The 13,148-nt window shown below is 38.4% G+C and overlaps 1 protein-coding gene across 6 annotated transcripts in view; it reads left to right on the top strand.

Moving 5' to 3' along the window:
• pde1cb (phosphodiesterase 1C, calmodulin-dependent b) overlaps window positions 1-13,148 on the top strand; it is a 124,449-nt gene that overhangs the window by 3,768 nt on the left and 107,533 nt on the right. The window contains exons 1-2 of one of the 6 annotated variants that reach the window (XM_055014146.1): window positions 12,103-12,289; window positions 12,368-12,548. The exons of 3 other annotated variants lie outside the window; for them this stretch is intronic. In XM_055014146.1, the coding sequence (XP_054870121.1) occupies window positions 12,467-12,548 (82 nt within the window). In that variant the 5' untranslated portion in view covers window positions 12,103-12,289; window positions 12,368-12,466. Of the gene's footprint in view, window positions 1-1,239; window positions 1,551-12,102; window positions 12,549-13,148 lie in introns of those variants that run through there. 2 more of the 6 variants (XM_055014147.1, XM_055014145.1) reach the window with 2 other exon arrangements.

Here is a 13,148-nt window from a genome sequence, read left to right as displayed (position 1 = left end):
ATGACAGTATAGACTCCCGTTGTGTTTCCTCCTCGGTCCCCAGTGATGCGCAAGTGTGTTGAGGAGTCTCCTCCCTGACTCTCACCTCACTGTACACTCATCTGCTCCCTGACAAGGAACAAAACATCAACTTATCAGCTTATCTCACTGGGTCCCTTCAGTGTTAGACATTCCCAGTGGTGTACAGATCTCAACAACTGCTTGGTTATGAAGTTAAGAGCTTGCAGAGAACAGTCTGACATTGGTTCTGACAACTTTAGACCACGGCCACACTGAGTGAGACTGACACCCCGTGATGAATATGGATGGATCCTTTCAAGCAGCGTAAAGGCAGTTCCAGTCAGAGTACATAATGAGCATTGCATCAGCTGTCTTACAGTCAGTCGTGCATCGAGTTAAACAATTAATTGAAATGTCATCTAAATAGCAATATTACCACTTGCCATATCTAAATCACAGGAGCTGTATTTTTTGGATTAATTAAATTGTGTCACAAACTAGTATTGTTCTTGAAGTTCTGTGGTTCTACAGAGGTGCCCCAGCCTACAAGTAAGATTCTTCAGACAGAATGGAACATATTTGTTTGGTACAGGCTGCGATAAAACTCACTTCATAATTTTAATATTTTTTAGTTTGATATGAAATGAAAAAATAACCATTCGCAGTAAAAGGCTGTTTACTTTTGCCCTCACGTCTGTCAAAAATAATTGTTCTTGCCCTACTTGCACAGTCAGTACAGCATATTGTAAAGATTTTGTAGCAGTGACGTAAAAGAACTTCAGTTACCAAAACACTAACCCAGCCCTATTCAATTAGCGGCCCGCGGGCCACATGCGGCCCGAAAGCAACCCTCGAATGGCCCTAAAGCAACTGCCGAGTGATTGGGACTTGAGTCCGAGAAAAACAGAAAAACATCTTTCAGTAACACTGACAAGTTCTTACAAAAATTCCAACATTATTGCAAACATTGAATGCAACACTTACCGTAACCTAGCAACTAACCCACAATGCATTGTGTTGAGGAGACGCGTTTGAAAAGTTAACATTAGCAGTTCTATACAGGTGAAAATAGCAGCATGTCTTTTTCTATCCTGAAACGACCAATCGGCGAGGAAAACCGTCGTTTTAATCCTGCGTGGACTGACAAGTATTTATTTATTTACCACCAAGTCCGAACGCCAAACCAATGTGTTTACTCTGCAACGAGTGCTTTGCAGCGCTGAAAGATTATCATGTCCGAAGACGCCACGTTGGAAAAATATGCCTCGTTTCGGACAAACTTTCCCGAGGGATGTCATGAGAGAGCGGCTATAATTCAGAGTTTGACTGCATCTTACAACCGGAGCTGTACTACAATGAAGCGGACCTGCACAGCTCAGGAAAGGGCCACGAAAAAGAGGCCGTTCACAGACTCAGAAACTGTGAAGGACTGCATGTTGGCTGTCGTGGATGAAGTTTTAACGGACCATAAAGTTAAGACGAGTGTGACATCTGCTATCAAACAGGTCTGACACGTCAAACATTCTCGCCACAGATGTCTTCGAGACATGGTAAGTGCAACAAAGCAGCGTGCTGTAGCAGACACTAAAGGTAGTTTTATGTATTTATGTGACTATTTTCTGTTCACTTATTATAAGTTTAATATTTAAGAAAGACATTTTGTTTTGACAGTTATTTCACTTAGTTGAACTTTATTGTGCACTTTGATGTCAGCTTTATTTCGTTTCAAAGGGATAGTAACTATCACTGTGCCTACTGTATATTTTTGTGATTATATGCGCTGAAGATGTGACTGTCTCAGATGAGACCAAATATGGACAGGGACAAACTTTGTTTTTTGTTATTTCAAAAGAAGAAAAGTGTCTCAAGTTCTGAAAAGTTATTGTTAAGCAAGTTACTTTTTAATGCACTTTGAGATGTGACCAAAACAAAAGATGGTGTTTCTAATCTGCACTTAGTTTTTATGTTCATATGCACCTTAACCTGTGCTTATATTTACCTATCAAAATGTGTTGAAGTTGTGTGTTTGAAATGTAAAATTTAAAGAAGCAGTATTTCAGCACAGGTTTAGTTTAAGTACTGCTCTTCTATTGTGTTTATGTCCTTTTGGATGTGGCAATACGTTAATAAACATCCAGTGTGTTTGTTATCGTATCTGTTTGTGTTTATTTTAAATGGTTAACTTTGCTCACTGTCTGCTAAAAACGTCCGGCCCAGCTCATGTTCTTAGTCTGAAAATCCGGCCCGAGTCAATTTTTAATTGAATAGCCCTGCACTAACCCCTGGTACTGACAAATGAAGCTGACATGGACGTGCTGTTCCTTAAATATGGCTACTTGAGGCCAACTCTAAAAGCAAGTCAGTCCCCATAGATCCCCACATTAAAATGTCCAACTTTATATAAAAATAAACATGTTTACAGCCAGGTGCAAAAAACAAACTAACAAACAAAAAACATTTTGGTTTCTGTAGCTAGTTTTGCTCTTCATCAACTGTATGGAGAGTGAGCTTTTATAGAACTTGGCTGTTTAGACTGAATTCAGGATTGAAGTTATGCATAATTAAAGGAAATGGCTGCTTTGAGTGAGGTGGGTGCTGTCACAGGACATGTCTGGGACAGCCAAGAGATGTTTGCATGGCTTGATTCAGCTCCACTCATGCTCCACCTCTTTCTTGTTTTTGGATTAGCCAAACATAGGAGGCTTTGCCAAGAAGGTAATGTCTGGCGTCACCACTTCAAAAGAGTACCTTCAAAACCACTGCTCAAGAGACCCATGGGTGAAGTCACAGAGGATTTTTTTTAATATACACATACAGTCAATGCAAATATCCTTGATTTCATTATAGACACAAGAACTAGGTCACATTCAGTGTTGTGTAAGGAGCCGGAGTCACTCCTGGAGCATATATTAGTCATACTGAATGGTAATTTATAAGGCAGCACATTTGGATGCAAAGCAGTGAAGTAAGGTTCTGTGTTTGAGACTGTAGCGTCACATATTGTTGAGGGGAATGATTGTACTGGAAGCAAAAAATCATCTAGAGTTTTTAAAAAATATATATATATATCTTAATAGTATATACATAAATAATTTAATTGCACACTGCACACAAACTGCCACTTTTGTTAGCAGTGTAAAAACTGATTTTCCATAACATGCTAACTAGAAAAGAAAGCTCAGACCATTTTTCCAAAAAGCGCAGCACACTCAAAATGTGGTAATTTTCTTTATTTAGAAACACAAATATCGTTTTTGGCCTCCAGATTGTTGCAATCAACAGCAAATATTTGATGTCACTGGACAGCTTGTAGAACCATAGTTCATATAATACCAAGGTGCAAGAGTTAAGAATGACCTTAATGCCCAAGATGCTCCAACTCCTTATAATCCCAATTTTTGGATCAGTTGCAAATATTTTCCAAATGAAGTAAGTTCCTGTTTTTATCTTGGGTTATGTTACTGTATAAAGCAACTTTGTTAGACATTAGCAAAGTTAAGTGTGCTGTTTAGTATTGTCTGTATTTTTTTATATATATATTGTTAAGCAACATCCAAGTATGTACAGCAGTACAGGGGAGTTTTAATACTTGTGTCACACTGGTAGGTCATAGTGTAATTGCATATCTTATCTTGTCACAGCTTAATTTGGTGTTTTGCACTTTGAAAATGAACTGCAGTGTGACATTCACTGCTAGTAAGAGGGATGTCAGATGTCTCCAGAACAGTGGATTAAAAAGTATAATCTTAGTACAAGAATGTGATGACAACATGTAGTTTGCAGTTTGGTTTTGCTGATAGTTTACATTTAGGAAAAATAAGGAATATTTGAATCCCAAAATTAAAGACTACGACCAAATATCCAAATAGTTGAATATTCGTGTCCATTCCTAAAAATGTCTTTCAGCTCAGCTTCACATCTGTTGTCTTACATGCAGTTGCCATTTTAAATATTCATTCTTACTCACAATTTGTCCAAAGTGCCTCACCTAAAAAAATCATCATATAATAGTTATCAGTAGTTGTAGTTGTAAATATATTCAGTCTGCCTTGACTCTCATGCTGGTTGTGTCAGTGCTTTTAGCGGAGCTACAGGGTTCTTTTTAAATTTGACAGTGACAAGATATGTTTGAATGATGGCTGGCAACTAACAATTATGCCGATTATGCTTTCAAATAGACAATCAATCCATTAATAAATTGCTGGAAAACTTATATAAAACGTCTAATTCTCAGGGAGCCATGGTGACATTTTCAAGTGCCCCGTTTTGCCTTACTAACAGTTCAAACCAAAAGATATTCAGTTTGCTGTTAAATAGAACAAAGAGCAGCAAATTCTTGCATTGTAGAAACTGGTAGCAACCAGCAAAAATGAAATGACATGCTTGCTTGAAATATGGCTCAGACAATTGATCGATTATTTTAAATGTTCCGAAATATGAATTTTCTGTTAACTGACTAATCAGTTATTTATTAACTGGTTAATTTCTGGTATTTTAAATGTCTGCAGCATGTTTCAGAGTTGTTTTGTAAGAGCGTCAGTCTTATTTCTGTAAATTTCTTTTGATAGAATACTTGAATAAGAACCTTATTTATCATAGTTAAAATATTTAGGAATGATGCCCTACGTTCCAATGACTGTACATATTTAAGGGTGTTATCGCATTTATAGGGAAGAAAAAATTACATTTGAGAGTGAGCAAATGATTTATTCAGTATGTGTCATTTTATCAACACCAAGGCAAGTTGCTTCTGGCATATGAGCTGTGTTTCCTTCGTGACAGTGTACCACAGTGTGCCCAGTCTGTTGTGCCTCCAATGTGTGTGTCAGTTTAATGAAAAGTACATGATTGCTGTAGTTTTCAGACTCCGTCCAAATAGCACTGATTTGTTGCTTTGGTCTGAGGGGAGGAGGATATCTGAGGGTTGTAAGACATCTCACTCTAATCAAAAGGTTTACATTTGTTTGCCCTGCTGACCCAACACACACCCAACTGGTTTTGCTTCTTTGATCTGGATCCATGCTGGTGCAAAAATCATTAGTTAAACTCGCGCGCACTGTGCCTCAGGACTTCTCTTTCCCGTCTTCTTCTTGGTGCAGCAGGATTCAGATGACAGTTCGTGGAGCTCTCTGTTTTGTCAGCTCATTCCCTCAGGTTTGCAACATGGTGAACATTACCCTTAAAGGTGCCTCTAATGAGCATTTAGCAGGGGAAAAGACAAGCTCCCTTGCACCCTGTGTGTCTTAATTACATGAGTGTGTCACTGTGGTGACAGTGGTGTGGGGACTGACAAAGTGTGTGTCATTCTGCAGTCTAGGGGAGACCTCTAATGAGCTTGTTTTTCTGTCTGATTGTGTAGTTGTTGTCTTGAATTGTGATGTGCTACTGGGACAGATTATACAGCCAAAAAGCCAGAAATCTATTGTAATGTTTGCCTGAATTACATGAGAAAATGAAAGTATCAACACCTAAAAAATGTGTAGGTCTATAATCTAGGTAGCTATTGTGTAGCTATTTTCATTCATAATATTATTTATTTATTTCAGATATTGGTATACAATTTGATATGCAGATTTTTGGATTGGACCTTAAGTCTCCACAAATAGAAATGGGATTTTTAGACCTCACCTCCCCTTTATCTTCACAGCTAATTAATGTCTATTGGTGATGGCCTGTCTCTGTGTTTGATGGTCAGATCAAAGGTTAGGGATAGTTTGTCCTCAATGGACATGAGCAAAAGAAAGCAGGTGTGTTTTTGTACCAGCAATCCACTGTAGTACTGCTTTGGTAAATATAAGAGAAGTTTATTTTGAAAACACTTTCTGTCTATGGAAAAAATAACTGATGCATATTGATACTGGAACCTTTGCAAACATCCCAGCAAAGCTGAAAGAGTTCAGTCTCCATTGCATTATCACAACCAGCACAGATGTATCTGAAGGAAACAGACACAGAAATTAACTGACTAAAATGACTCAAGTGTACATATAAAAACATAAAAACTGGCCTAATGAGTGTCATTTGCCATATTAACCCCTTGCAATACTCTGTAATGTATGCAATATATGCCTGATAGGTCTTCCTGTTGCCTAGTGACAGTGATGTGGCCCTGGTAATGACCCTCAAAGAAAATGGGTCTTGACAAGGACTCAATAGATGGGTTGAGGATACACCTCTTAAAGCAGCTGTTGTAGAACATGCTCTTTTTGTCAAAGCACCATACATTGGTTCTATATATAGATTAAATTGTTTGACAAATGTGGACCTAAAATCTTGGGCAACAGCCTTTAATCCCTGCAAGACATAAACTGAACAACACATTTAAAACTAATAATCATAATTAGAATTATGTAGAAACCTGATAAAAGTGACATTTTAAGTTAAATTGCAAGACATGCTCAGTCGTTAAATGTAATGTCATTATTGTATAGAAGGTCTGTTTTATAATGATCCTAAAAAAATTGTTTATTATATTTTTAGCTTTTCTTTTGCCTTCACCAGCAGTTAGGTTCAGTTTAACTTTTGGTTGCTAGTAGCAACCACTACAGGTACATTTCAATGGCAGATGCAGTTTAACTGCCAGACTGTCAAATCTGTGACCTAGAAAACATCTTTTATCTATTTATTTTAATTTCCTGCTGGAGCATTATTCACAGGTACTCCTTATATTATGACTGTGCTGTGATTGATAATTTGTGAAGTTACTTTTTCTGGCATTGGTTCCCTGCTAACAAAGCTGGTGACCACTCTTTAGGCGCTGTCAGAGGCTAATGTTGCGCTAACACAAGTGTTGTAACTGTTATTCTTTGTTTCTTTTTTGGTCACGGACATTCAGTCATTGACGTGTTGTTTTGGCACTGCCACTGTAAATGAATTCATTTGTTGCTTAAAAGATAGAGATCTGCCATACATAAAAGAGGCAAAAAATCCTAAAAAATTACTTGTAAATTACTTTTCAGGATGGTACAAAGCAGAGATGTCCCAAACAAGTGTTTTTGTCTCTAATCTGATACGAGTCGTTTACCATTTAATATCTGACAATGACGAGTCCCAGTCCAATAGCATGTTTGCTAGATGATACAAACTTCAAGTACAATAAGTTATTCATATCAATCCTTTATGTATGCTATAACTAAATAGCTCTGCTATGTATTAAGGAAGAAATTGCATTTCTACATTCAAGCTGTGTCTTAATATTATTTAGATGATCGTGAACCCTGTTGTAAAGCTTCAGCAGTGCACAGTCTGAAAGGTAGTGTTGAAAGGGTAAGGTGTAAAGTGTACCACTGCTCCACAAGCTCAAAAAAATGGCAAAAACCTGTATTTTATACATACATAGCAGAAAATGTATTGTAGATTAGCTGTATTACCTGGTTGTTCCAGCATGTGGAGCCTCTTGCTGTTTAATACTCTATCGCCCCAATGAAATGGTCCCTCAGACTATATCCAGTTGGCAAGCAGAGAGCATTGTGGGGGTTAAACTAGCACCAGACACCATGACAAAGACCTCTGTCACGCTTAATGACCTCTAGCCAGCACAAAGCAAGTCAGACAGATAAGAACAGCATGCTTATATCTCAATAGAATTTGGAACAGAGCTGTGGCCCGAATTGTGTCTGTTCACAAAAATAGCATTATCTGATCTTGCATTCCTAACTAATCATTACATTTCTGATACTACTGTGAAATTGGATGTAAACAAATGGTGAGGCTTAGGGTTCGTGTCAGTACTGAGCATCTGTGCTTGTTTCCTGCATTTGACTCTGTCAGGTTTCATGAAGCCGTTAAATGAAGCCGTCAATCTAACCCCTGCCAAAATTAATCAAAAACAAACACCTCTGGAGAACTTCTTTGAAAAGACAGAGAAACTTGATGCTGAGACAAAACAAAAAGTAATTATATATTTAGCAATACAAAGTAATTTTATTCGTTTAGGACATTTTAAAAAAACAACAAAATAAGACTATTATTTGTTATGTGCGTGATGACTGGTCCATGCAAAAAATGTTGGAGACCGCAGCTGTAGATTACTAAAAAATAGCAAAAATGGAAGACGACTTTTTCGACTTATTTTACAAAAACAAACCAAAACAAATAAACTGGGATCTTTATTTTTGCTAGTGCTCGCCTGTGTTACCAGTACTTAAGAATAGTGACTCTATATACCATAGATATTCTGATTTTTACATTTGTTTTCCATCCTTGTCTCCTAGCAGCTCTCTCTAACACAGCCTGCAGTTCAGCCCAGTTCATTTGGAGTGCCCCTGAGTATTTGTCTCATGACAGTCGGTTGCAGCTGAGTCACTCATGGCCTCACAGACTCTCATTTTTTGAACACATTTTTAAATGTCACAGAAAAAATAAAGTGATTTAGATGAAATATTCTCACTTTAAGTTTTTGGGAACCTGACATCACAGATGAATAGTTCAAGAAAAATTGAAAAGTTGAAAATTAAACAATTGTTTCTGTTTTCACGGGTTCTCTCTCAGATATGTGGTGGAATTTTGCATGCGGATTTTGGGGTACAGAAAGTTAATTCATTAATCAAGAAAATATGCAGCACTGCTGTGGGTGTGCGTATAAGACTGTCAGTTACAAAGCTGCAAAACCTACCACACACACACACACACAGACACACACACACACACACACACACACACACACAGTACATATGATGTGAGCATCAAGGTGAGTGTTTGAGAGGAGGGAGGGAGACATTGTTTAAAGCACAGTGACACCTTTGTTCTGACTTTAGCAATAGTCTACAGATTTTGATTGCTGATAGATATCATGGTAGACTGTAGTGTTGATAAGCTGTAGTGCTGAGATGTTGTTGACTAACAAAACGCTGAACGCCTCCACCATCCTTACGTGAGCACCTATTCATGCTTTTCACGGAATGTTCTGTGAAAAGTCTGCAATGCCACCTTTATAAGGTAAAACATAAAGTTGTAGAACACTGTGTAGCCTCCTAAAGCATCCTGAAAATAAAAGCAGAAGCACACTCCTCCAGTTAAGTGTATTATATAATCTCCTCTCTACTTCTGTAACCCCCAAACGCATTAAACAGGAAGCTCTGAACATACTGCAGTGCACTTTGACCATGGCATAGACACCTACTCTCACTGAACACACTTGCAAAGAAAATGTTGCCCTTCAGCCCCTCACTTAATCTCAAACATTCTTTTCGAATCATTATTCAAGGATGAATTTAATATTGCTGACAGGTCTCTGCAGTAATATGATGATATCATCAATCATAAAGACACAACTGTGGCCTCAACATGATAATCATATTTAAATGTTACAAACAAGGGCTTCAAAGCTCATTGTAGCCTTTAAAACAAATGGTTATCTGGGAATATGCTGACAAAAAGAATGAATAACAAAGTTGCAGTATTCCCACACATGCTCTCATTAACATAAAAGCTATCTGGGAACAGGCAACCACTTGATGTAACACAGTGAGAGTGTTGCAGAATTAGGATACGCGCAAATTGCTACACGCAGAATGAATAGGAGGCTGGGGAGAGCAGTGTGACGGAAGAAGGAGAGCAAAAAGCGCTCTTACTGAAGCTCGCAAACAAAATGAGATGGAGTATAATTATCTAACAAGTGTATAATGTGACCACTGGAACCGCACCGAGTGACTCAAACGGGCTCTGGTATAAGTAGGTGTCCTGATTGTGATCGATTTCTTTTTACTTAGACAACTTACTGCCACATCACTTAAAAGGTTTTCATGAATCATTGCCCTCAGTATTAAACTATATGTCCTGTTTTGCTGTTTTTTTTAACACTGAGGTGATTATTTTGATTACTCGCTATTTTATGTTTGCCAAACTCTCTTCTTTGCTGCTTTTTTGATACAACCAGATTGCAACAGCTTTTTTTTTTGAAGGATTATAAGCTAGATTAGAGTTTTTTTTAATGTTATGAGGAAGCTTTACTAATTGATGTCTTTGGCAAATTGAAATAATTTAAAGCTGATATTGAACGTATCAAAACATATGTCCACTGGCAACATATTTCTCACGCTAAAATATCCTATTTTGGAGTGCATTATTTACTTGTACTGACCACAGCGTTGTCCAGCTTTTATATTAATTGAACTAACTCACAGCTCGCAGCTCTTGGTTAAAACCAGCAAGTTAAGACACAACATGCAGGTTTCCAGACTAAATTTGCCACACTTAGCACTGGCACTACCAACTTTCTTTGTCACACAAGCACAGCAATCCCACAACTAATAATCAACCATGCATCCTGATGAATAGTTGTCTTTGCATGACCTAGTATTGCACTGATGCAAAATAATTTAATCTGAAAATATATTTATTTTGTCACCAGTCTTTTCCCTGAGGTTGTATGATATCACTGCAGTAAACTGGACACTGGCAAAACTCCTCACTCTCTAAACATCTGCCTCTCGGCTACACTACAATTCACCAGTGTTCCCTAAACACCTCTAATGCAGACTATGGTAGGTGCTAGCTAGGCGGCAGAAGATGAAATCATAGCTGTTAATATTCCTTTAATTGTGCTTTTCAAGGAGCCATTGTAATTGAATGTAGTGGGTTAGTGTTTTCCTTTTCACTGTCTCACTGGATGTTTTTCTGCCTGCATTGGCACTTTTTCACATAAGGAGTATCTGAGTCGAACTGTAATGATAGATGGAAGTCTGGATGATTCCAATGACCCCCTGGTGACTGATAGACTTCATAAAATAAATGAAAAAATCTATATTAAAAAATCGGATAGATAGATAGATAGATAGATAGATAGATAGATAGATAGATAGATAGATAGATAGATTAAAATTCAATGTAATAAAAAACAATATGGTCTCAACATGTAGTTTAATCAGTGATTATGTTGCACCTAAGCTTAATTGGAAAAACAATTTAGCTGTATAAAAATGCATGGTTGTTTATTAAGTTTTTATTAATGTGGGGATGTGGTAATGCTTCCTAATCCCCTGCCACGGTTGTCACCATTGCTTAAATTATATTACACTAATTGTGACTGTTATTAGAAAAGTGACTCAAGGAAAGAAATGCCAGAGAAAGGAACAAACACACTGAATAGTCCTGTTTTAGTATTAGATTAACTCATGATCATTCTGCATTACGTGTGAAAAGGAGAAGAAATTTGAATTGATTTACTGCAACATCAGTAGTAAGAGTGAGTAGTATGAATAAGATGCTAGCATTTGCTAGTGATTTGTACCTTAATTGAGAATGAAATTTGGATTAAAAGACATCAGATCTTTGTGCATGCTAATATTGCCACATCTATTTAATTTAGGAGAAGGTGTGAGGACAATGCACACACCTTCATAAAGAGCACTCAGGCACTAATCAGGGGGGAAAATGAAACTCGAAAAAATTCCATAGCTAAATGTCAGATGGTGCTAATATGGACAGGTTTTTATCCTTTGTTGATCTTCTGTGTGCAGGTGTGTGTGTGTGTTTGTGTGAGATGTGCACTGGTGAAAGGAAATGTAGCTTGAATAAGCACAAACCACAGATTTTTGCTGGATAACATTCAAATATGAAAGAAGGCAGTGTCCTTGCTCAGGTGTTGATTAATCAACTGCCATTTAAAAGGAAAAGATGAATACATTGCACACAGTACACTCTTGCAAATGTAACCATTCACAGGGATAATGTTGAGAATGTTTTCTTTGAGTCAAAAGAACAGCATGTATGCCTATAATGGCCTTCACCTTTCTGGCCAGAGCAAATAACTCCTGCAAAATGAGAAGCAGTGGCATTGATTTAATGACTAGCTTTGGCTAAACACACATAATCACTGTCCCTATCTGCTTTCCTCCTTTCTCTCTTAGTCGTCAAGCACCGGTGCATGTGTGATACAACATGACTTCATATGAGTCTATATTTTTGTGTTTGAAGGTGTATGAGCAAAACTAGAATAGACTCCAATTGGCCAACTCTGAGCTTCCAGTGCTTTTGCTATAAATTCTTGACAGTAGGAGGAGTCACGCTCGTTTAAACACCTCTAGAGATGTCCTCTCCTCCCTTCCACCACCACCACCACCACCTACCACACGCACCTACTGTACCTCTTGGGGGAGAGAGAGCAGGGAAGGAGGGGTGGAGGAACACTGAGAGAAGAAAAACAAATCAAGAGCCATAAGCTCCTTGAAATGAGCTTGTTGAGGTGTGAGAAACGGAGAGAGGAAGAGAAAAGATATGTACAACAAAGACAGGGGGTGGAGAAGGACTTGAGAGAAATTCTCCAGCTCGGTGTCTGTAACAAGAAGTGGTGAGTCTTTGACAGTTCTCCTCCAGCGCTCAGCACTAAGCAGAGTCAGAAGACTACATTTTTCTTTCTCTCCACAAGGAGAGTTACCCAGGCGAAACTGAAACAACGCACCGCAACTGACAGGAGGCATTAAAACAAGATTAAAAGGTGCAAGGGCGACCGGAGGGTGCCAAAGCGATGGAAGCTAACTCCAAAAAGCACCGATTTAGAAAGGGTCGGAGTGCCACTTTCAGCATTGATGGCTTCAACATCACAATAGGTAAGAATCAGAGCATGAGGAAAGGCTACTGTAAGTGTGCTTGCATGTGAACTCGATGCATAAAAGTGTGTGTGTGAGAGGAGCGGAATACATGCGTGAGAAAGAGAGTGAGAGGTAGTGCAATGAGGCGTTTTGCACCAACACAGTGACATCGTCAAGCACACCACATTTCAGCCTCCCTGCACAACTCGACACATTAGTCCATTCTGCTGAAGTTGATGCTTGCCGCTGTAATGCAACTACACCATGGAAACAAGGGGGCTTCGGTCTGAAGCTGTGTGCCACTGACGTCACCAGGAATTCATTCTATCGTCTTGACAACCAGTGTTGATGAACTTATGTACCGCTTGCCTTGTTTCGTCTTTTTTTTTTTTTTTTTTTTTTTTGTGAAAACTCTCAGAGGAGTGAGTGTTGAAACGTGTTGAAAATAGAGCGACGTGAAGGTGTTCTGCGCTGTAGACCTTACGTGATTTGTGTCCTCAAACCTGGCAGTAATCCACGAGTTGTTTGACAGTTTTGTTTTGCTCACAACAGTGCTGACCTGTTGCCACAAGTGAGCAAGTTGTGATGATAAACAAACTGTGCTGCGGTAGCTTCGTG

The sequence above is a fragment of the Amphiprion ocellaris genome, chromosome 10, assembly GCF_022539595.1.
Source record: "Amphiprion ocellaris isolate individual 3 ecotype Okinawa chromosome 10, ASM2253959v1, whole genome shotgun sequence".
NCBI lineage: Eukaryota > Metazoa > Chordata > Actinopteri > Pomacentridae > Amphiprion > Amphiprion ocellaris.
Note: the sequence above shows the minus strand (reverse complement) of the source record. Positions and strands in the feature narration are given on the sequence as shown.